Source organism: Vanrija pseudolonga, chromosome 5 (genome assembly GCF_020906515.1).
Source record: "Vanrija pseudolonga chromosome 5, complete sequence".
Taxonomy (NCBI): Eukaryota; Fungi; Basidiomycota; class Tremellomycetes; order Trichosporonales; family Trichosporonaceae; genus Vanrija; species Vanrija pseudolonga.
Genome location: NC_085853.1, coordinates 2350252 through 2372670, shown reverse-complemented (window position 1 = coordinate 2372670; position 22419 = coordinate 2350252). Strand labels below are relative to the sequence as shown.

Below are 22419 nucleotides of genomic sequence, written 5' to 3'. Positions count from 1 at the left end.
ACCGGGAGCGAGCAGGGGAAGCAAGCTTGCGCGCATGCGTCGTGGGTGCGAGAGTCGCAGTGCAGCAGCAAGCTTCTCGGCGCACGCACGCGCGCGCTCGGAGGCCGGCTGCGCGCAATGGTGGGTTCGGCGACGGACGGAGGCGATGCTCTGGCTCGTGGTGCACGCCGCCGACCGAACATTAACCCCACGCACATCTCATCGCATCCTAACTAACAGGAACGAGCCAGCCCGCGCGTCCCGAAACCCAAGCTTGCGTCCCTGCGTAGGGCAAGCATGCAGCGCACGAAGCGCACGCCGTCGTCAAGGAGCACAGTAGGCTTCATGACTGGGGGCTGGTTGCCTCGCTCATGCCGTATCCATGGACGTGGGCCAGGGGGAACAAGGTTTGTGGACCCTGGAGGTGTCATGTAGCGCTGCCTGCTGGTCGCTGGTTCCCATCTCGTTTCATTTATGGTACAGTTACGCCGCCCACCGCCGTCGTCGTCATGTGAGCGAGCGGGCGAGTACACACGCGCGCAGCGCGTTCGTCGTACGTGTCGTGTCGTACTGCCTGCCATCAGTGGCTAGCAGCGGCGATGCTCGGCACCAGTGGCCGCCGTTGCCGTGTCTCGTCGCGCATGTTTCAGTACATTGCGTTGAGCGGGCTGGCTGCTCGCTCGCTCGCTCGCTCGCTCGGAAGGTAGCCCCACTGCACACGACAAGCTTCGCCGCGAGGGCGCCCCACTCACTCACTCGCACGGCGCGCACGCACGCAGCGCAGCCACACCTCGGCCCAACTCCAAACTCACGTCAGCCCAATCGGATCGCCAGAGCGCAAGTAAGCATGGTTGGGTTTGTGGCGCGCGCGTTTCTTTCTCGGCGAGGCGCAAGTTGGTTGGTTAGCTCTCGCCCCCGCACGCCACGCTCGCGACCGACTAGGCCCACCAGTCGGCGGTCGTGCACGGGGTGCACGTGAGTGCGGCGCGGGCCGCTGTGCTGCTGCTGCTGCTGCTGCTGCTGCTGCTGCTGCTGCGCCGAAAACCCAAGACGTCCGTCCGGTTAGCGCCCTAGTGACTGGTGGCCCATGTCATGATTCAAGGTTAAGTTGGGCAGGGCGCTGCTGCTGCTGGCAGACACGAGACACGCAGTCGCTGAGGGCGGGCACCGACCGACCAACACGAACGAGGGCAAGGACCACGCCGAGGGCAAGGACAGGCCAAGGTCCGCCCGCTCCTTCGGCAGAGGTCCAGGTAAACTCTGCATCATCCGAGCTCATCGACCCACTTTCCTCTTTCCTGGCTCGGCTCGACACCCCCCACGCCCACGCCCACGCCCACGTCCACATCGTCTCACACCTCCACATCCCCCGATAGACTTAACTTTCAATTAACGACCCAGGCGCCAGGAAAGCCTCCCGTATCCGGTACGGGGTGATCAGGCGCAAGCTTCCTCAGGACACGCTGGCTCCCGCTTGATTCCTGGTGGCGTGGGTTACTGACTGCTTTGTGCGGGGAAGCGCACGGGGGGTAGTCACATGGCCTGCGTATGGGGGGCGATCTGAATGGAACTCAACCTTGAGCTGGCTCGTGTCGGCCCCAGGGACACCAGACGTCGGCCCCGGGTCGTTGCCGAGTTGTGGAGGGAGGAGGTGATAGGCCAGACGAGCCGGCCGGTTGGCTATCGGGGGTGCCCTTGACCTGAGTGCAATACGAACCGACCTGCACGGGTAGATATCGAATGATCAGTCGCCCGACTCGAGGTCTTGGCAGGAGTGTATCTCGAGAAGCGAGACGAGGGGGCTGAGACAGATCGGCACGACGGGTTGAGCATGAGCTTGCGCATGGGCTTAGATGAGATCGCAACGGCACGCGCGTCAAGAGTTCATACAGAGAGCGCTGTTAGTCGGCTCATTGTGTTGTAGGTTCGTGATCGATGTGATGTGTGGTGGTACACTCGAGTCTTGGATACGATCGACAACTACAACGTTCTCGAGTCTGGCGAACGAGGGCGCCTAACGAGGGTGTGAACGGGGTGTGTGGAAGGGGGCTATGGATCGTGGGTGTCGACTGGGGGTGTCAACTGTGGGTGTCGAAGGAGGGTGTGGATCGTGGGGGTCGAAGGGGGGTGTCGACGGTGGCCGTGGAACGGGGGTGTGGAAGGGGGCTGCGGAAGGGGGGTGCCGAACGAGGCCATGCAGCACCCGTGGTTATCCACGGCGGCTCAATAGCACGAGGATAGAGAGCGTGTAACTCTTTACGCGCCAGTCCTCACTCCCTCACCCACCCACACGACGACACGGCCACCCCGGCCCGAGATGATGGATATCCCCCTCGCTCGCCGACCTCGCCGACTTGCCCGATAAACCGGTTCGCGGGCGAAGTGTGGCTTCTGCTCGGTGTCGGAGTACAGTCACTGCGGCTGACTGACCTCCGTGTCGTTTCTACGATCCTGATACGCCACGCCGTCGCCATCGCGGCCTGGGTCGGGGAACACGGCGGCGCCCAGCGCTCAGCGAGGACAGACACGATCGTCGGTGGTACACGGACACGGCTTGTGTTGCCCGCGCCCTACACACACGGCCTGTGATCTGCATCCGATGCACGCCATACGCGCCCTTGGGTGTGGTATCGCCACGTCTGTGCAGTGGCACGGCCACTTGCATGGCGTGGATGGCGTGCACGCTGGTGTTGATGATGCCTGTGTCGGCGTCGGGAAACCCGATGGATGGATAGTTACAACCCACAGCTGACTGATTGATTGATTTCACTGGAATCGTGCCACGCCTCGACCTCGACAGTCGCCGCGAGCGCGCGTGCCTGTGTGATGAGCAGCGGAAGCAGTGAGGAGCGTGGCCGTTGACGCGCCTGAACTCGTCGCCGTCGCATGCACAGGCTTGCGCGCCGTACCCGTGTCGTCGCTCGCTCGGATTGCCCCGACGCGCCTGGGGAATATCACAAACCGTCCGCAAAGTGACCAAAAAGGCCGATGCCATTTGGCATCCCCGTCCCATCTTTTGGAGTTCGCCAGACGTGCATCTGGACTTCTGTTCGCTCGCTGCCATCAGCAGCGTCGGGTACACCTAGCCATTATCAAAACGTCCACCAAGCAGCACTCCCGCAATCGCATATTCGGTGCTACTCGGCAAGCCAAGACGGCCAAGAGCGTCAACAATCTCGGCACACGGTGGAGGGCACGACGCTGCAGTGCAACTGTTCTGTGGATAAGACGTACGCTGTTGTTGCTTTCGACCACCATCATCATCCACCCCACGAAACATGAGTCTCTTCGCGTCCCGCCCGCCCTCGGGCATCGACTCCCGTCTCTCGTCAGCCTTCTCGAGCCCCCGCGTCTCTCTCTCCCGCCAGGTATCGGCGGCGTCGGACGGTTCGAGCAACGCTGGGCCGTCGCGCATCGCGACTCTCCGCGCGGGCAACGCCCAGACCCGGCTGGAGCGGCGGCGCGCAGTGCCAGACTACATGAACCAGTCTGTGACAATCACTGTGAGCTCGCCCTAGTAGGACCAAGCTCACCTCGCAGCCCAAACTGTCCACGCTCACGACCACCAAGGCGCTTGTCGCTGCCCTCGACCTCGACGTGTGCCTGCGCGACCCAGCGTATGTTGCTCTCATCCCTTTGGCCCACCTAACACCCAGCTACGCATACAAGTTCACCAAGGCCTACGTCGAGAACAAGAGCAAGCGGCGCGGCGCGGCCGTGCTAGCTGACAAGCTCGAGGCAGTCGAACGAGCGGTGAGTTGTGGCCCTGCTGACCAACGCTGACCTCCAGCGCCCAGAGCACGCCGACGCGCTCCACGCAGTAAGGATAGCCTTCAACCTGCCCCCATCGCGCGTCCTGCCGCCGCCCTCCGAGCTCGCGACACTGCTACAGCACTCGGCGCCGACAGCCCGCGGCGAGGTGACGGAGACGCGCGGCGCGCGCGTCGAAGCACTCATGGGCGCGCCCGTCGCCGTCACCCGTCCCCTCGGCGCAGACGACCTCGACGTCGACGGGCAGGCCGGCCTGCCGGCGTACGCGAAGGACGACCCTGAGCCCGAGGCGACAAGGCTGCTCGACCTACGTCTGCGCGCCATCGCAGCGGGGGGTGCCGCAGCCGGCGTCGGTGTAGACCTAGAAGAAGGAGAATCACAAGACTACAGGGACGACGCGCCGCCACCGCCGCCACCACCCCCACCGTCGCCTGGCTTCGTACCCCGCGCCTTTCCTGCCGCCGAGGCCGCGGCGATTGACCCGCTGCGATGCTAGCGACGTCACCGCAGCTGCCTCGTTGTGGCCGGCGGCCGAATGTATATAGTACTCCTGTAACATCACCATCACCACAGTACACGCAAACTACAGAGTCCATGCATGCTACTATATTGTACACAGCAGTTATGAAGCGAGCTAGTTGGGGAGACGCTTGGCCTCTTCCAAGACGTAGACGCGGCCGGCCCAGTTGTCGAGGGTGATGGGGCCGTCGATGCCCGAGCCGACCTTGGCGCTGTCGTTGGAAACAAGCAGGCGCGCCTTGCTGACGTCCACGCCCCACGCCTTGGGGTCGACAGTGATGGTCGTGCCGTGGCCGAGGCCGCCGGGTCCGCCCTCGCCGCGCGCAAAGTTGAGCAGAACAAGCAGCTTCTCGCCCGTGTGCTCGTCGTGGCGGATGTAGCTGTAGTTCTCCTCGCTCGCCTCGTCGAGGGGCACAAACGTGCCGTACACGAGCGCGAGGCGCTCCTTGCGCAGGGCGAGCAGCTTCTGGTAGAAGTACCACACGCTGTCGGGGTCGGCGCGCTGGCTGGCGACATTCCACTGGGGGTAGTCGTCCACGACGCGCATCCATGGCTTGGCCTTGGAGAAGCCGGCGTACTCGGTCGCGTCCCACTGCATCGGCGTGCGGCCGTTATCGCGGCCGGCCTCGCGCAGGTCGGTGCGGATCTTGGTAATGTACGCCTCCTTCGCCTCGCCAGTGATGCCCTGTGCGTCGCACCAAGCGCGCTCAGCAGCCAGACGCTGCACCGACGACACGTCCTTGTACTCCTCCTCGGGCCACTCGCGGGGCAGGTTGACCTGGCCAATCTCCTGGCCCTGGAACACGAAGATTGTGCCCGTGAGCGACGTGTGGAAGAGGGCGTTGAGCTTGGCCGACTTGGCGCGCCACTCGGGCAACTCTGAGCCCACACGGGTCACCATGCGGGGCTGGTCGTGGTTCTCGAGGCTGGGTGGGGTGTTAGGGCGGCGTGCTTGCCATGGAAGTACGAGCCGACTTACTAGTTGGCCATCCAGCCGCCGTACGCGGGCAGCTCAGTATGCCACTGGGTGAAGATCTGTTTCAACTTGGACAGCTTCCAGTCCTTGTTCCACTTCTTCTCGTACACGGCGCGGTCAAAGTACTGCGTGTGGAAGTTGAAGACCATCTGGAGCTCGTTGTTCTCGGGGCGCGAGTAGACGGCGAACGACTCGGGGCCCTCCTTGCCGGGAGCCTCGCCGACGCAGAACGCGTCATAGTCCTTGAGCACCTTCTCGTGCATCTCCTGCAGGAGGGGGTGGACCTCGGGGCGGTTCCACGCGAGGTTGCCGGGAGCCTGGAACGGCTGCTCGGGGTCGTTGATGGGCGCGTCGGGCCATCCAGGCGCCTTGGCAATGAAGTTGATCACGTCCATGCGGAAGCCGTCGCAGCCACGGTCGAGCCACCAGCGCATCATCTCGTACACCTCCTCGCGGAGCTTGGGGTTGGTCCAGTTGAGGTCGGGCTGCTCCTTGAGGAACTGGTGGAAGTAGTACTCCTGCGACTGCTCGTCCCACTGCCAAGCCGAGCCGCTGGGCATGTCAGCGGCGCTCCTGCACGTCTACCACGCCGACCACTTACAGGCCGAAGCGCGAGCGCCAGTTGTTTGGGGGAACACGCTCGCCCTTGTCGTTGACCTTTCCAGGGTGCCAGTAGTAGTAGTCACGCTTGGGGTTGGTCTTGTCGGCGCGCGACTCGGTGAACCAGGCGTGCTTGTCCGACGAGTGGTTGACAACAAGGTCCATGACGAGCTTCATGCCGCGCTCGTGGCATGCGTCGCGGAGCGCGTCCCAGTCGTTGAGGTCGCCGTAGCGGGGGTCAATCTTGCGGTAGTCGCTAATGTCGTAGCCCATGTCGGCCTGGGGCGACTCGAAGATGGGGCTGACCCAGACGACGTCGATGCCGAGCTCCTTGAGGTAGGGCACGCGCTCAGTGATGCCGCGGAGCGTGCCGTGGCCGTGGGCGGCATGGTCGGCAAAGGAGGCGGGGTAGACTGGAGTTGAGTAAGTGGTGGGAAATCACACGCGCGCGCCGCCAACTTACGCTGGTAGACGTTGGCCTCCTTCCACCACTTGCGCTGGTATGCTGTAGAGTCGACAGAGCCCATGGTGATTGAGTTTGCGGTATGTGCGGGGAATGAAGGCGGAGACGTAGTCGGCGCGCTGCTCATATTAACTGCGCGAGTCGGCGTTGGGTGCGATGCCAAGGTGCGTCCGGGCCGGAGGTCGACGTTGCTGGCCGACTGGTTGGCCCCCACACCCGCCGCCGCCCCGCACCACCGGGCAAGAGTGTGGTGGGGAGCCGAGGCGCCGAGGTGCCGAGCGGGCACCAGGCGTGGGGAGCAGCACAGGGGCGACGTCACGCGCTCTAGAACGGCGGGTACTCCGGAACGGTAGCGCCCGGGGCTGCCTCCGACCTGGCACCGAACTCGTTGACACAAGCGGGAGTCACCGCCAACGTTGCAGGACCTTGGACGCGTCCCGGAGTCTCGGGTTAAGACGTAAGCGAGAAACACGGGCGAGTTGTGGTGCGCCACTGTTATCTTTCCGGATGCATGCGCGTTAATCGCGCTTGGAGTGTTCCGACATCGAGGAGAAGGAGGAATAGAAGACAGACGATCCGCGAAGTCCACTCGGACCTCGGTCCGTTGTCGGGGCCGAACCCGAATGCGTACTCCACAGGCGTGCAGGCGTGCAGGATCCGGCGCGCATGTCGCCCCATGCCTGTCGGATGAAGGCCGCCACGAATTAAGGGCAGGGACAGGCGGGTTCACCCCGGTGGTGGGCAGCACCGTCGGCGCACGCACTCGCCCAGCGGGGACCTCCAAGGCCGAGGGCGACGGACAGTGGCCATGTAGGGACCCTTGACGCGGCGGCATTCGCTGGATCTTGGCCTTCGCTCGCGCTTGGCCCACCGCCGCTGCTGGATCTTGGCCGTCGGCGCCACCTCCAGATGAGGTCCGAGACTCTGGCCGTGCGCCGTCCACTCGCCTACGACGAACATTTGGTCCGGAACGGCATGCCGGGGGCTCCGCTTCGGACGTCGCTTGGCAGGCACTCTGGAGCCTCGATCTCCCCCTACCCCCCGGAGACATGTTGGGCAACCCTGTGCATCGCGCATCTTGCTCGCCGCTGCCAGTCCGCAGAGGCCGGAGTCGCGCAGCTCTGGCCAGGCGTTTATAAGAACCTTGAGGGCGATACCCCAAGTCGGCCCCGCAAGACACATCTCGACACCTCCACAACTTCCCCGCGGTCGAGTCAAGAACAGCAAGCAACAGCAAAAGAAATTTCTTCACCATGTCGCAGCGCCCAGAGGTCAGCGCTTACGACGAGAAGGCCGAGGTCACCCATGTCGAGGCGACGGCCGACGGCGTCATCATCCAGAAGGCGACCGAGTTCTCGGACACGCAGCTCAAGTCGGAGCTTGACTCGTTCAGCCTCTTGAAGAGTGTCAAGGTCTTCAGGCGTATCATTTTGGTCTGTTTCGCCGCCGGTCTCTGCGCCGCTCTCGATGGTGGGTGACTCCGAGATCGCGGCCGCGCTAACGACCAGGTTACCAGCACCAGATGATTGCGTCCATCGTCGCCAACAAGGGCTTCATCAAGCAGTTCTCCAACGGCGGCACCAAGCTCGACCCCAAGCACGTTTCTACCTTTGGCGGTGTCTACTCGGCGGGTATGGTCCTGGGCCAGTTTGTTGTCCAGTGGCCGCTCGAGTGGCTCGGTCGCCGCGGCGGCGTCTGGGTCTGCTGTGTCGTGCTCGCCCTTGTGAGTAGTGGCCTAGTGGTGGTGACCGCTGGTGGTGACCTGGTGAAGACCGCAACTCTAACTCTCCCGCTCGCAGGCCGCCATGACCGAGTGCCTCAGCAAGGTGTGGTGGAACTGGACCATTGCGCGTCTCATTGCCGGCATGGGTGTCGGCGCCATCCAGGTCAACTTGCCCGTGTACATCAACGAGATGGCCGCCGTCCAGATCCGTGGTATCGTCGTCGTGGCCTACAGCTTGTGAGTAGATCGAGTCGTGCGTCCAGACTTTCTGCGGACAGGGTTGGAAAGTAGGGTCAGAGTGCGGGGCGCCACGTGGTTCACGTGGCGCGAATTAGTGGCGGCAATCAGTCGACCCCTCTACCTCCCTCTCTCAGCGAGATCTCGCTCAGCGAACACCGAGACACCCCTGGCCCCTGCTAACACGTCCCAGCTGGTTCGCCTTTGGCCAGTTCTTCGCCTCGATCGCCCTCTACAGCCGCAACAAGACGCACCCTTACGACTGGCGCATTGTGAGTGCCCCTTCCCTCCCTCTCCGGAGCCATTCTAACCCGGACAGATGATCTACACCCAGTTCGCCATGATCGGTCTCATGGCCGGCATCTTCATCATCCTTCCCGAGTCCCCCTGGTGGCTGGTCCGCAAGAACAAGCTCGAGCGCGCCAAGAAGGTCCTCCAGTGGAACTACAAGGGCGTGCCGGGCTTCGACGCCGACCACGAGATCTCCATCATCGCCGCTACCATTGAGCAGCAGAAGCGCTGGGAGCTCGAGGCCAAGTCCCAGGGTCCGTTCGCTATCCTCACCGGACTCAACCTGAAGCGTTTCCTCATTGGCTGCTACCCCAAGGTCCTTCAGCAGTTTGCCGGCCTCGCCCTCTTCACCTCGTACGCGACCTACTTCTTCCAGCTCGCCGGCAACAAGGACCCTTTCAACGTGACGCTTATTCTCACTTGCGTTGGATGGTAAGCGCGATTTTGAGGTCTTTGGAGGTGTTCGGAGACGTTGTGAAAGGTTGGAAAGGTTGGAGGATGGAGGACGGTCAAAGTGGCACTTTTGAGTGCCGATCCTCCACGTCGACTGCCGATTCCCAACCGCCACTTTCTCCACTCCTTTGATCTGCGGTGCCCTGTCCGTGCGCTAACACTACCCAGGGCCTCTGTTCTCCTTGACGCCGCGCTCGTTGACGTTATCGGCCGTCGCCGGATGACCCTCATCGGCTTCAGCGGCGCCTGCACGGGTGTGCTCATCATGGCCATCATCGGCTGCTTCCAGTACGAGAATGCCAAGCTCGGCGCTGTGCTCGTGTTCGGTGGCGTGTTCGCCAACTTCTGCAACCAGCTCCAGGGGTCGACCTCGTACGCGTACCTCACCGAGATGCCCGAGCTGCGCTTCAAGGCGCGCGCGACCGGCTGGGGCCTCGCCTTCTGCAACATCTGGGCCATCCTCATCAACTTCTGCCTGCCGCTCATGATCCAGAAGTGGGCCGTCAAGGCCGCGTGGTTCTTCGTGTGCCTCGGCATCCCCGGCACCGTCCTCGCCTACTTCATCATGCCCGAGTCGATGGGCCGCTCGTCGGCCGAGATCCACGAGCTCTTCGTCGAGCGCGTCAACCTCCGCAAGTGGAAGGGCCACAAGACGAACATTGAGCGCGACCTCGACGCTCGTATGAACCACGCCCAGGGTATCTGAGCGCGGTTGAGCTGGCTGTGTGTGTAGTAGGGTTGTGGGAGAAGAGTGAAAGTGTGAGAAGTTCAGTAGGGTTATATGGGAATGTCATCTTGGAGTTCAGACCTGTGCTGCGCTGCATTATACGTTGTTGAGCTGGCTCTGTGTTGCCGCGCCCGGCGCCGCGCCGAGTCAAGTCGTAGGACATGGCCGACGCTCCGGGCCGTGTAATGCTCCGAGCGGGGTGCCAAGAACACTGTTGGCGGTGGAAGGCCCGAAGCGGCCCAAGAACGTTGGCTCTGGTACTCCGAAGCGGCTTTAGGCACTATCTTCCGGCGCCGATACCACGGCCCGATGAGCACAATTGTACACTGAAGCACATCCATAATGACACGGGCGCATCACATTAATGCCCCGAGGAGCCCCAGCATTGTTCCTATGCCAAGAGACGGGGGGTTTTATTGTTGGTCCCTCACCAAACATGACAGTCATGTTGAAGGAGTCAATGTGGCGTCCAAGTTTGTGAATCGCACCTCGGAGTCTTGCCGGATCGGCTGTGTGCGCGGGGACCGGGTTTCCTCGAACCCGTATGGTCCACTGGGCACCCATACACGCTCGCAGTCTGAACATGACTTACATGATCAAACTATATGTACAGTACACCACATCGCCCTCCGCGCTCAGACGGGGGCGGCGCCACTCGTCTCAGCCGGCACCCTCGCAGCGGTGGTCGGATCGAACCCCTTGACCTTGCCGACGAGCCAGAACGCATAGTCCATGAGCTTGACGGGCGCGAGGGGCCAGAAGTATCGAAACAGCCACGCGGGGTTCCCCGCCCATATCTTCCCGGGCGGCTTCTTGGCCAGCACGACATTGGCGATACGCCGCGCCACGTCGGCGGGACGCGCACCGCGCTCCGCTTGGACTTTGGCCTCGTCGGCGAACATGCGGTCCCACTCGGCAAAGTTTGGGAAAAGCCCGCTCGGCGTGGAAGAGTGCAGAGCGAACGTCTTGTCGAGCTTACAGAGCGGCGTGTTGACGGCGACTAGTGACGTCGTCAGCGGGAAGCAGGACACGGCGCCGCGACGCACGCAGCTCGAGCGTCACCACGTGGATGCGCGACCCCGCCAGCTCGCGCCTCAGCGCGTCCGACCACGCCTGGATGGCCGCCTTGGAGCTGCCGTACGCGCCGAGCATGGGCGGGCCCCAGCACGCCCCCGAGCCGACGTTGAGTATGACGCTGTCGTGCTGCTCGCTGTGGAGCAGCGGCGTGAAGGCCTGCGCGAGGGCCAAGGGGCCGAACACGTTCACTTCGTACAGCGCGCGCATGCGGTCCAGGTCCGTCTCGAGGAGCGGCGCGGTGCCGCTCACGCCGGCCTAGTGGGTCAGCGCTGCACACCCTGAGCTTACATTATTGATGAGGATGTCGAGCCGCCCCGCGGCGGACGTGACAGCGCCGACGGCGGCCGCGATCGACTCGGCCTTGGTAACGTCCAGCTCGAGCGTCTGGTGTCGTCGTCAGTTAGCCTTCGGTCGCAGACTCGCGCCCGACGCACATCGCACCCCGCTTCGGCGAGCGGCTTGAGCGTCTCGATGCGCCGCGCGGTAGCGAACACTCGCACGCCGCGCCGGTGGAGCTCGAGCGCGATCGCCGCGCCGATTGACGTGGGTTCCGAGCAGCCTGTGATGAGTGCTACGCGGGGCATGGTGAGGTCGTGAGGTGAGGTTGTGGATGGTCATGTCAGCGGCAGACGTCTGGATCGGGGAGTTGAGATCTCAGTGGGAAGACGGAGCATGGTGGCGTTGGGCTTTGACGGCTTGGCAAAACGCCTCTGCGCGCCTCGTCGCGTCGCACGGATGCTGGGCTGCGTGCTTTGACAGTTGGATGGATATTCATCTTGGGGAAGAGAACATGAGCACGCGAACATGATGCGATGGAGAGAGTCGACGAGTCTGTCTGCCTGCCACTCCAAACAGTGCGCTCGTTTCCCGCCAACTGCCCGCGGCGTACTCGCGCTCGTCTCGCCCCTCGCCGCCGGCCACTCGCTCCTCTCCTCGAGCTCAGCATATCCGATCGGGTAGCATCAGCACACTGAATCCCACGTCGCAGAGACTCTACCCGCCCACTCGGCCGTATTCCCAAACATGCAGCACTTGCTCGACATTGCTCGTGCTCAAGCTCACCACGGCGCCGATCCGGCCCGAGAGCGCACGTGCAGGCAGAGTGCCTTCGGGTGGTCGGGTCGTTGCCGGGTGGTCGCCGGCGATCGGTTGGCAGTGCCACGATGGTGCTCGGGATGGAGCATGCACCACAACCCGCCAAGTCCATCCTCGGCACCCGACTGGCCACTGCTGCGCGCGCAAGCAGCAGCACGACCGGCATGCCGAGTCGGAAGGGCAACTGGAGAGAGTGGCGCAAGTGATGGGCGGGCAAGATACTCCGGCGTTCTCTCGGTTATCAGGCACGGCAGGCTGCCTCGACGGAGACTCCGTGAACGGGATGAGTGGTGCGAGTCGAGGCCTTGTGCTCGACTCAGAGTCAGATAATAGCCGGCTGTCTCCGCCGACGGAGAGGGTGGAACTCACCCGCCACGCCTGCGCGCGGGTGCCTGCGGTGATGTTGTGGTGCGCAGAGTTGGAGATCGGCATCTATTGTTGGAGATTATGGCGCATTACAGATGGTGGAGTGGACATGGCCGTGTGGTGCTGGGTGGGACGTGTGAAGCGAGCTGTTGCTCTAGTTGTCGTAGGCGAGCGTTGCTCCCGATGTCTGTCACGGCGGGCAGCACGCACGCACCGTGATAGGTCGCTTGTGCTTGTGATGATGATGTGCGCGTCGACGTCACGATTCCACACATCGTGGCTGACTACGAGGATCTGGTGACGCATGGGCTGGTCAGCTGACCACACGCCTCAGGCGAGCAATGTTTGCGTGCGGCGTCACTCTCTAGTCGGCTTGGCAAGCAGCGCCACATGCGGAGCCCTCGCCCAGAGTATCTCGACGGGGCTAGCTGCATACCGCTGTGCATGTATGCATGCAACTGCCGCACACAGCTGCAGAATGCATGCAGACGTGAGGTGTATAGTCGGTCGGCAGCACTGAGCGGCCAGCGGACGGGTGGGCGGGTGAGTCAAATTGCCCCCCGCCCCCCGGTGGTGGCAGAGGCGGAGTAGCCCGACGACCTTTCCCAAGGCTTCGGGTCAGAGCCGCCGCTCGCTTCTTGTGCGGCGGGTGACTGCAGTCAGTTCGGTCGCAACATTTGGCATAGCACATGCAGAGATAAGCCGCCCGCGGCCGAGACCCGTCAGCGAGCAAGCACGCTGCTCCTCTTGTCAAGTGACCGGCGCCGGTATCCCGTAACGTGACCGTCGCTTGGCACCTTCGAGTCGACCATAAAGCCAAACAATGTGGATGGGCTCACGCGCCTATTCTTGCCACCCAGGAATAAAAGTCTGAGAGACTAGAGTAGCTTTAGCAAACAGTACACACCACACCACGCACCCACTCCCCTGCTGCACAATGTTCGACGCAGGTGCAATCTACCCCCCTCACGCGCCCATGAGCTCGTTTGGCTGGCTGAAGGTGAGCACACACGGGGCCAAAGCCAAGACCGGGCTCGGTGACCCCCGGCCGGCCGCGGCTGGGACATCGGCCACCACACACCGTGGCAACTGGCTGCCACCATTTGCCACGGTTGTATGCACCAACGACACCCACTGACACACACTCGCAGGACTCGACAAAGGTGTACGGCATTGTCACTCACCAGGACGTCGATGCCGCCTTTAGCTCTGATCAATCGGTGGATCCCGAGTGAGTATTGCTCGCGTGGCGCGAGTTGCACGCGGAGGCGGCGGCGCGCGCGACCCAGCGAGGTGGCACACTCATTCTGTTGTCTCACCAACCCTTTCGCGGGTGGTCGAGACGCAATGTGCACGCCACTAGGTGGACGGACACGCTCCGCCCGCCCCGCACGGCGCCCCTCACCCCACCCACTCCAGCACAACCACTAACCACACGCAGCTACCGCGTCCGTGTGATCCACACTTACCTCGACACCAAGTTTCAGCGGTACGGCAACAAGCTCTACCTCGGGCCCAAGCTCGAGCTGCTCGAGATCAAGTACCCGCACTTTGCCGACACGTTCCACGCTGCGCGGCACGCGTGGCGGCTCGCGCCGTCGAGCATCCTCGCCCCAGAGCCAGTACACACCATCGAGGCGGTCGAGCTGCGCGACGACACGTCGCTCGAGAGCCTCGACTACGAGCTCGAGCACGTCGAGAGCAACCCGTTCCCGCTCGACCTGCTCGAGGACGGCCTCACGCAGCCGCTGTCGCCCGCCACGTCCAACGCGTCGTCGACAGCATCCTCGCCAACAGGCTCGTCACCATCACGGAGCGGCGGCTTCCTGCGGCACCTGGCATACGACCTCCCCGTCGCCCAGGCGCACCACGACGCCGTCCCCCACCTCCGCGCACCCGACCCCATGACGAGCGCGATCGTCACTGGCCTGCCGCTGGCCGGAGCCGGCGGCCGCCGGCGCTCGAGCCTCATGACCCGGCTGTCGGCCCTCCGCGCCAAGCACGACGAGCACGAAGGCCAAGCATGATAGTGCTTGATGCCCGAGCGCACGCGTCCGTGCCGAGCCGAGCCAACGCGTGCTGGTGTTTGATGGTGCCGATCGTGTCGACGGCGTCGTTTCAGAATGGTCGCGCGTCGACTCGCGCCGTCGACAAGACGACGTAAAGTCGCCCAAGTCGTCTTGACGTAAAGACTGGCAATAAGAGGCCCGTCACGCCGAGCCAAGTGTGAGACTTATGAAGGCGGCGCCGGGTGCTGCTGCAGCATCAAGAAACACTAGGCAGTTAGGCAGTTTCTAAACTGAGCCACCCTGCCACCCCTCCATTGCCTAGTGATGAAATGAAGCTTGTAGCTTGTAGCTTAACTGGGCCCCGACCACGTTGTATTGTTACCAGGGTATTGCCGTCCACAGGGACAGACTTGTTGTACCCTATGCATAGACTTTAACTGCACGCGCGTGCGCCAGTCGATCATGCAAGACTGTCTCAGATGTTCAACCTGAAATTGTGGGATGGGGACAACGTTTGAGACTAGTGAAGTGGTGCTGGTGTGTCCCCGCGCAGTGGAGCGTGAGGCGGCGGCGCGGCAGGAGAGAGATGGCTGGAGCCGAGGTTGGCTGGGCCTCGACCAGCCAGTCGTGTTACTCCGAACGCCGCGAAGATGTGCAGAGGCAGAGAACACACAGAAAGCAATGCTAGTACGCGCGCAGACGGCGGCGGCATGTGGAAAGCTTTCAACGCAGTGGCCAAGTGTCGTCCCCAGGCACCGAAGAGCAACGGCAGAGGGGTATCTCGGGTGGGCCAGCAGCGGAGAGGGAGCTTGACGACTGCACAACGGCACAGGAAACCTGCCAGCATGCACAATGCCCGTTTGGTCGGCGGGTGGTTCCTCAAAGACGCAGTCAGGCATCAAGGCAGGCAGTCAGCAGGCCAGCGTGGTGCAGTAATGCATGCACGCACGCAATCCACCTACCCTCTCCCTCCCTTACCCCTCGCCGCGCGCTCCCGCGTGGAGAGAGGCATGACCCCTCGTGACTCGTGACCACCACCGAGTTGCTGCACCCCATGCCCTCCCCCCATGTCCCCGCGTATGGCGCCGTTCCAGCACGACGTCTCTTGGAGACTTGCGTTTTGCGGGAGGGACGCCACCAGACCCAAAGGATTCTAGATCTTGGATGTGGGCTGCTGTTGGGTCTCGCGCGGGAGATGTACACGGCATGGATGGACAGACGACAGGCGTGATGTACAAATAAAACAACGGCAACCTAACCACACCCCATTCCCCACTTGCAGTGCGCTCTTCCAGCAGCAGCACCACCCCCAGCCCGCCACTCGTACTCGCGTCTTATAATTTTTGCGTCCATGTCGGCTGCCTGTCGACGAGCAGAGGCTTGAGTGGCGACGACGAGGAGAGCACCACCCACCGCTGTTATCATTCGGCCCTTGACGCAGCCAGGAGATAAATAAACGACCTCGGCAGACAGGACAGGAACAGACACGCCGCCAACCCCCATCCCCCGCCCCCACCCCCGCACACGCACTCCACCATGACTCAAAACATGGCGCCAGTCGGCTGGGCGATGGGGGCGGACCTGTACACTGGATGGGTGCGTACAGGGAGGGAGAGAGCGAGGGAGGGAGCGATGCGCAGAACAAGAGGGTTGCATCATCGGCTGTGACTGACAGACGCCCACAGCCTGGCTTCTCCACCAGCAGCAGCGACAAGAAAGTCGAGCGGTCGCTCAAGAAGGGCATCAGGACCCAGGAGCATGTGCGCATGGCGTTTGGGAGCAAGCGGTCCCACGACGAGGTGTGAGTGTGTGCTTCGGCTTCTAGACAGACGGCAGACGGCAGCCCCACTGACGGTGCAGCTTCCGCCGGCGCGTGCTCAACGCCTACCTCGACACTAAGTTTTGGCAAAACGAGGACCGGGGCAAGCTGGTGCGCAAGCTCAACCGCCTCGAGTGCCATGTAAGTGCCGCTGCTCGCTGCCCCCTGCCCACCAGCCCACCATCACATCATCAGCCACCCCTGAGACCTGCCTGACAATTCAGTACCCGCAGTTCCGGGAGACTTTTGCAGCAGTGCGAAACGCGTGGGATCTCCCCGACTCGACCGTCCTGCCCCCGAGGAAGAAACCATCCGAGACAGCAGGCGCAGAGGACGACACGGCGACGCCCACCATGCCAGAGCACGCCCATGGCGGCGGGGCCGAGACGCCAGCGTTTGACCTGCACAAATTCCCCGGGGTGCCGAAGACTGTGCCGGAGAGTTTACACCGGCGAAGCCTGAGCATCTCGACGGCGTCAACGTCGACGGGGTCCGACTTGTCCTCCCCGGCGACACGGCACGCGGCGATGTTGTCTGTGCTCGACATCCACCGCGCACTCGCCGAGACGAGCCTCGACGGCGGGCCGGAAGAAGAAGTGCTGCCCGAGGAAGAAGGGGAAGAATCCGACGACGTAGGCGAGTTCGACTCGGAGGACGACCAGCCCCCGCCGTCGCTCGTGTCCGACAAGCGGAGCAGCATGCACACGAGCGCCCCGGCGTCCGTGTACCTCGGGTCTGCGTCCAACCTGTCCACGCTGACCGTGACGGGCGCGACGGTAGTGACGACGACCGTGTCGGTGCGTTCGAGCGTGTCGGCGCCGTCTTCCCCGCCAAGCGGGACGACGACGCCGCCGCCGCCCTCGTCGCTGCAGGCGCCGCTGGCGCTACGTGACGCCGCGGCGGCCGCGACTGGCGCCACTGTCGACGCCAAGCATCTCTCCGCGCTCGGTTTCGCGCTCGACAGCCGGCCGAGGCGCGCTAGCCTGCGCCCGCTCGGCAAGCGCCTCGTAGTGCACCGGATAACGCACAGCCCGCGCGAGGAGGTCGCCGTCAGCGGCGAGGGCGACCCCATGTTGTCGCCCCGCCTGCCGTCCACGCCGGAGAGCGCGCGTGAGGCGAGAGAGCGCGAGCGCGCCGACCGCGAGGACCAGTGGCGCAGAGTCAAGGACGAGAACGCCGCCGCGACCGCTGAGAGGACGCCGCGCCCGCCGTCGTGGTTGAAGGACGACTAATTCACTATTATACACGCATCATTGTTTTGTAGCTAGCTGCCTCTCGAGTTGTAAGGGTATATGTATCGCGTAGAGCTGGGTGCGGCGTGGGGCGGCTCGGTGGGGTGGTGGGGTCGAGTTCCGTTGGGTGGCTTAAACGAGGTATCAGGTCGGGAGGAGGCCCAGCCAGGCCCATAAAGGGGCTTGGGCGTGGCCATGAGGGACAGCGCTAGGAGCGGCTGGAACAGCGTGGGGTTGAGCGCGCAGCGCGCAGAAGCCGACGCTTGTGGGCCGCAGCGTCGCGGACTCGGTGTTCGGACCAGCCGACGCGAGGACGCGAACCAGCCAGGCAGTAGCCATCCGAAGCGGACGCCCGTCACCGCCGGGACATGGGCGGGTGAGTACACAAAGCACGCCACAAACTCAGGTTATCCGCGTTGCAGCGATAAGCCTGCAGAGCAACAAGGTGCGGGGCCTGCGGGGTTGGCCAGTCAGAGGCGCGGGCTTGGCACTTGCCCCAATGTGCGGGTGCGTTTCCGAGGTTGCGGGGTCTGCGCCTGGGGGGCCAGCAGGATGTCAACATGCTGCTTTTGCTGCTGGAGCTGCTCGATCGCCAAGCAGAAGTCTGTATTCATGCCAGGGCGCGCAGCCTGCAGCCTGCAGGCCCTTGCAAGCGATAACGCTACACGCGGGGTGGCGTCGGGTGTGCTTTGCTTTGCTTGCTTGTTGGGGTGCTGCTCCTCCCTTCCCTCCTTTGCAGGATGCCGCAGTGCCGCTCGCCCCCTATGACAACTCGGAGCAGTCTGTTGTGTCTTCTCTCTTCTCCCCACACACCATGTGGCCACGGTACGCTGAGTTCGAGGTCGGCGTCGTTCAGCAGGACGCCCGGCATGGGTGGGTGGCCGCCGGGTCGGGCCTGGTACATGGCGGCAACGTGGGCGACGCGGTGGTGAGTCGCGGCGGTGGGGGTACCAGCTGCCATCCGCAGCGAGCTTACACTGTCGCGCCGCAGATAACACGCGCGAGCCACGTCCGGCGTGCCTTCGACAGCGAGTATGCGCGCACCAGTCCGACGTGAGTAGTGAAGGTTGCTGGATATCGTGTATCGGGTACCTCGTAAACCAGTTGCAGTCCGACATCCACATTCCAACCCCACCCCCCACCCAACTCACGCCCACAGCTTCCGCCTCGACGTCCTCCGACAATACATGTACGTCAAGTACCGCCGGTCGCGCGTCCACACCGGCCCGGGCGCGGAGAGCAAGCTCGCGCCGCTACAAGCCACAGTGAGCACCAGCGTGGGGTGGAGGTGGTCCACTGGGGGCGCGGCAAAACGTTTTGCCTGAACCTTTCGCACGTTGCTGACTTTTTTTTTTTCTTCGCGGTAACAGTACCCAGCCTTCGCGGACACGTTTGCCGCTCTCCGTCTCGAGATGGGCCTCTGCGGGGGGTTGGGCACACGGAGATCATACGAGAGCAATGGAGACGATTCGGACGAGGACTGTGCGGGCAGGGCGAGCGCGTTCCAGCCCTCCTCAGGTACGCCTGTGGCTGTTCTTTTCTGACGCGCGCTCAGATCCGTGCGCACCTCGCCCGCTCGCGGACCGGCTTGCGAGCTTTACTTCGGCGCGGCGCGAGCTCGACGACTGGCTGGATCAAGTCGCGGCGAGTGCTGAGACGGACAAGGACGCGGTGCGGTTGTAAGCGGTTGTGAGCGTCGGTGTGGGTGCGTTGTTTATCGTTGGTGGAAAGTGGCGCACGCGACTGCGGATGAAGATGAGGGACATTTGGTGTGAGGTATTTATCGCTCGTGACTTTGCACACCCGGTGCGTGTGCTGCGCGCAATGCGAGAGATGCATGCGATGCGATGCGTGAGATGTTTCTCTATCCAAGCGAGGACCTTGCGCGCATTCTTGGGTTGGGTCAGAGCGTCGACGGTGGCGGCGACGCGAGGTGCGCGATGCGATCTCGCGAGATGTCGACGGCGCGAAGGCGGCGGACAGTCCGACCAACCCGCCATACAATGCATGGACTATGCCGCGAGCATCTCCGCCTCACGGACACTCGCCGCATGCACCTCGAGGGCTGCTTCTGCGTGGTGTTGCTGGCCGCACAAGCTACAAGCGGCGCATTGATTTGTTTTATCAGCCGCGGAGATGGACTTGCCACTCCACTCAAACCCTTGCCCTTCGTCCCGACTTTGATACGCCACAACCCGTCGTCCTGTCCATCACACCCCCTTCTGTCCTTCTCAGCGCGCACAGCGCATTGGCATCATCGACGAGCAGCAGCAACGCATCGACTCATACCCGGATCTTGCGTCTTGCCCAAGCCCATAAAGAGTCGCCGGCGACTGCTCGCATCTTGCTCTCCTCTCCCCACCATCACACCAAAGTCATCTTTATCAACGGCAAGCCGCCAGCCATTATCAGCCAGCCCCATCACACCACACCACACGACACACATCACGCAATGTCCGTCCACAACACCCTCTCGGTCCTCTACGCGGACCGCACACAATACCAGATCAACGCAGCTCAAGCGTCCATGCCAAAGCATGACGGGCTGCTAGGTTCCGAGCCCCATGTTGTGAGTAGGAAGAGGGGTGCGGGAGGCGGAGCTCGGAGGAGGGGTGGGTGGTGGCATGGACTTCTCGCGCGCAGCGCGTAGGGGTGGGTGGGCGGGCGACGTCTTGCTCGCACCAGCAGGGAGGGTGGGCGGGCCAGTGATCTCTGCGAGCGGCAGCTCGACGGCGGGGGGGGGCGGGCCAGATGACTAGGAGGGAGCTTTGGCGGACACGCGCCGCGCCGATCGTCGTGACCTATGCTGACACCCGCCCCAGCCTCGCCGATGGTTCGTCCTGCGCTCCGGCGACGTTCGCCGTGCCCTCGACTCGACTCACGGCCGCGCTTCCCACACGTAAGTTGCTAGCGGTGTCGCTGGTGGTCAGTTGGTCGCCCAACAGGCCGCCGCCGCCCGCCGCGACGTCATCCACGCCAGCCACTAACAACATTCCACAGATACCGCGTCGAGGTCCTCCGCCAGTACCTCATCACCAAGGAGCTCAACGGCTACACGCACGACAAGGCGGGCCTTCTCGCCAAGCTCCACGAGCTGGAACAGAGCGTGAGTAGCTGCTTGCTGCATGCGGCGTGTCGCGCGAAAACATTGCGCTGCCCGCAAGCGCGGATAGCGGTTAAACGCCACGTGGCCGCAAGTTCCGCCTGAATACAGTCAGTTGCTGACCACAACCCACCAGTATGGCCAGTATCCCGAAGCCTTCCAGGCTGCCCGCGAGCAGTTTGGCCTCGGACTGAGTCGCAAGCCGTCAAGCACGGCCGAGAAGGCCATCAAGATCAAGGCGTCGCTGCACGCATTGCTCGGCGACGGCCCGTCGACCCCGTCGGATCCAACCACGCGCCACGTGCACTTCTCCATACCGCGTGCGTCGCCGACGCAGCGCACGTCGTTCGAGCTGTGGCAGGACAACCGCCCCCCGGGCGAGTATAATGACAATATTCCCAATCGTGGCGCGTCGGCGCGCTCGATCCCGCCAGCATCATCGCTGGTGGGCTCGGGCGCGTCGACGCCGGCACTGAGCGAGAGCGACGGCGACGAGCTCGACGAGCTCGTCACCCCGCCTATTCCGGGCAGTCCCGCCGAGCTGTCGTCCGACGCCGAGATCGCCGCCAAGGTCGCACGCTTCACGGCTGCCAAGGCCGAGATTGACCACTGGCTCGACGACGCCGAGGTCGAGGGCACGGTCGTGGGAGCGTTTGCCAAGTAGATACATCCGTACTGTACACTACCACTAATCAGTCAATCAATGAATCGCATGTCTTGTGAGGTTGGCGCTGACTGGACGGGCGGACGCTGCTAGCTGAGCTGAGTTGAGCTGACACCGCCGCCGGCGACTGCATCCGACGCTAGTGGACCGAGTACGGCGTCGGTCCGGTGGAAGCGGAGGAGCCGGTGTGGTCGTCGTCAACAACGTGCGACGCTCGCGCGAGTGTGCATGCTGCGCTCGTCGTCGTCGCACGCTGCGCCGGCGCACCGCGCGCCGCAACCAAACGCCGCAGCCCTGCCAGCCACCCACCCAGCGAACTACTGCGAAACGCTATATCTAATCGAACGCACTGACGTCTTGGCGACGCACCAAACCTTGTACGCTCTCGAGCCACGAATAGCCCGACACAAACGCTAAACGGCACGCGCGGTCGCTGTTGCCTATCAATGCGCGCTAGGCCGTCACCGACAGCCAGCCAGTTGGCAAACGTGCATGAGTGCACCATGTGGTGCGGCGCCGATAGCAGCGACCGGCGTGGGCGGGGTCCAACGTGTCTCGGCGTGCGCCGGGCATCCCGACGAGCCCGAGGGGGAGGGGAGGAGGGGAGGGAGAGGTATAAAGCGTCGTCGGGATGGATGGATGAGACCTCACCAGCTAGCTAGCCAGAACCAAAACCCCCACCCCACCCCACCCCCACCCACCAACAATGCTCGCCAAGCTCCTCCTCGCCGCCTTTGCGTCCGTCGCCCTCGCCGCCCCCGCCGCGCTCACCGAGCGCGACGCCTGCGTCGCGCGCTGCAGCACCAAGTGCTACTGGCAGTCGGACATTGACGACGCCGTCAACGCCGGCTACGGGCACCTCCAGGACGGCAGCCTTGCCGGTGAGTCTAAGTCGGGCGTACGCTCCCCCTCTGCTGGAGTCTGCTGACACCCGCTCCCTCCCGCAGGCAACTACCCCCACCAGTACAACGACTTCGAGGGCTTCTCGTTCCCCACCTCGGGCCCCTACTACGAGTTCCCCATCCTCTCCACGTTCAAGGTGTATACCGGCGGCGCGCCGGGCGCCGACCGCGTCATCTTTGACGCCGACGGCAACTTTGACAGCGTCATCACGCACACTGGCGCTAGCGGCAACAACTTTGTCGCGTGCTCGCTCTAGGCGCGTAGTGTGGGCGGGTTGTAGTAAAGAAAAGAAAAGGAATGGAATGGATGTGAAGCCGTTGGAGGTGAAGCCGTTGCACACCCCGTGTAATGCCACATTCCGCGTTGCCGTCCCAGTGTCGAGGGTGCCTGTTACCGTGGATAGGTGGCCGCG

General features: G+C 63.5%; 9 protein-coding genes across 9 annotated transcripts; 7 read left to right on the top strand and 2 right to left on the bottom strand.

Annotated features, from left to right (window-relative positions):
• Positions 1–3017: 3017 nt before the first annotated feature.
• LOC62_05G007628 (uncharacterized protein) lies at positions 3018–4246 on the top strand (the record flags this gene model as incomplete). Its single annotated transcript, XM_062774148.1, has 4 exons — positions 3018–3482; positions 3520–3596; positions 3636–3732; positions 3770–4246. Exons 1-4 carry the CDS (start codon positions 3258–3260, stop codon positions 4244–4246), a joined length of 876 nt encoding a protein of 291 aa, XP_062630132.1. The 5' UTR covers positions 3018–3257.
• A 138-nt stretch (positions 4247–4384) lies between these two features.
• mal1_1 (Alpha-glucosidase) lies at positions 4385–6589 on the bottom strand (the record flags this gene model as incomplete). The annotated part of the gene is made up of 4 exons (XM_062774147.1): positions 6309–6589; positions 5847–6258; positions 5249–5797; positions 4385–5195 (listed from the first exon to the last, which is right to left on the bottom strand). The coding sequence occupies exons 1-4, from the start codon at positions 6433–6435 to the stop codon at positions 4385–4387; spliced, it is 1899 nt and encodes a 632-aa protein (XP_062630131.1). The 5' UTR covers positions 6436–6589.
• Positions 6590–7520: 931 nt separating this feature from the next.
• HXT2_0 (High-affinity glucose transporter HXT2) lies at positions 7521–9718 on the top strand (the record flags this gene model as incomplete). Its single annotated transcript, XM_062774146.1, has 6 exons — positions 7521–7778; positions 7817–8031; positions 8108–8268; positions 8462–8540; positions 8588–8991; positions 9181–9718. The coding sequence occupies exons 1-6, from the start codon at positions 7562–7564 to the stop codon at positions 9716–9718; spliced, it is 1614 nt and encodes a 537-aa protein (XP_062630130.1). The 5' UTR covers positions 7521–7561.
• A 656-nt stretch (positions 9719–10374) lies between these two features.
• Positions 10375–11400, bottom strand: ayr1_2 (NADPH-dependent 1-acyldihydroxyacetone phosphate reductase; the record flags this gene model as incomplete). Its single annotated transcript, XM_062774145.1, has 4 exons — positions 10375–10739; positions 10786–11071; positions 11105–11200; positions 11251–11400. 4 exons carry the CDS (start codon positions 11398–11400, stop codon positions 10375–10377), a joined length of 897 nt encoding a protein of 298 aa, XP_062630129.1.
• Positions 11401–13135: 1735 nt separating this feature from the next.
• Positions 13136–14717, top strand: LOC62_05G007624 (uncharacterized protein). Its single transcript, XM_062774144.1, has 3 exons — positions 13136–13277; positions 13429–13508; positions 13719–14717. The coding sequence occupies exons 1-3, from the start codon at positions 13215–13217 to the stop codon at positions 14302–14304; spliced, it is 729 nt and encodes a 242-aa protein (XP_062630128.1). The 5' UTR covers positions 13136–13214; the 3' UTR covers positions 14305–14717.
• A 1105-nt stretch (positions 14718–15822) lies between these two features.
• On the top strand, positions 15823–17337 carry LOC62_05G007623 (uncharacterized protein; the record flags this gene model as incomplete). Its single annotated transcript, XM_062774143.1, has 4 exons — positions 15823–15882; positions 15972–16087; positions 16147–16246; positions 16282–17337. The coding sequence occupies 4 exons, from the start codon at positions 15823–15825 to the stop codon at positions 17335–17337; spliced, it is 1332 nt and encodes a 443-aa protein (XP_062630127.1).
• Positions 17338–18151: 814 nt separating this feature from the next.
• LOC62_05G007622 (uncharacterized protein) lies at positions 18152–19020 on the top strand (the record flags this gene model as incomplete). The annotated part of the gene is made up of 4 exons (XM_062774142.1): positions 18152–18265; positions 18329–18390; positions 18497–18602; positions 18856–19020. 4 exons carry the CDS (start codon positions 18152–18154, stop codon positions 19018–19020), a joined length of 447 nt encoding a protein of 148 aa, XP_062630126.1.
• Positions 19021–19515: 495 nt separating this feature from the next.
• On the top strand, positions 19516–21137 carry LOC62_05G007621 (uncharacterized protein). The gene is made up of 4 exons (XM_062774141.1): positions 19516–19906; positions 20160–20236; positions 20338–20443; positions 20577–21137. Exons 1-4 carry the CDS (start codon positions 19790–19792, stop codon positions 21102–21104), a joined length of 828 nt encoding a protein of 275 aa, XP_062630125.1. The 5' UTR covers positions 19516–19789; the 3' UTR covers positions 21105–21137.
• Positions 21138–21810: 673 nt separating this feature from the next.
• Positions 21811–22315, top strand: grn (Guanyl-specific ribonuclease N1; the record flags this gene model as incomplete). The annotated part of the gene is made up of 2 exons (XM_062774140.1): positions 21811–21985; positions 22052–22315. The coding sequence occupies 2 exons, from the start codon at positions 21811–21813 to the stop codon at positions 22261–22263; spliced, it is 387 nt and encodes a 128-aa protein (XP_062630124.1). The 3' UTR covers positions 22264–22315.
• Between the last annotated feature and the right edge of the window lie 104 nt (positions 22316–22419).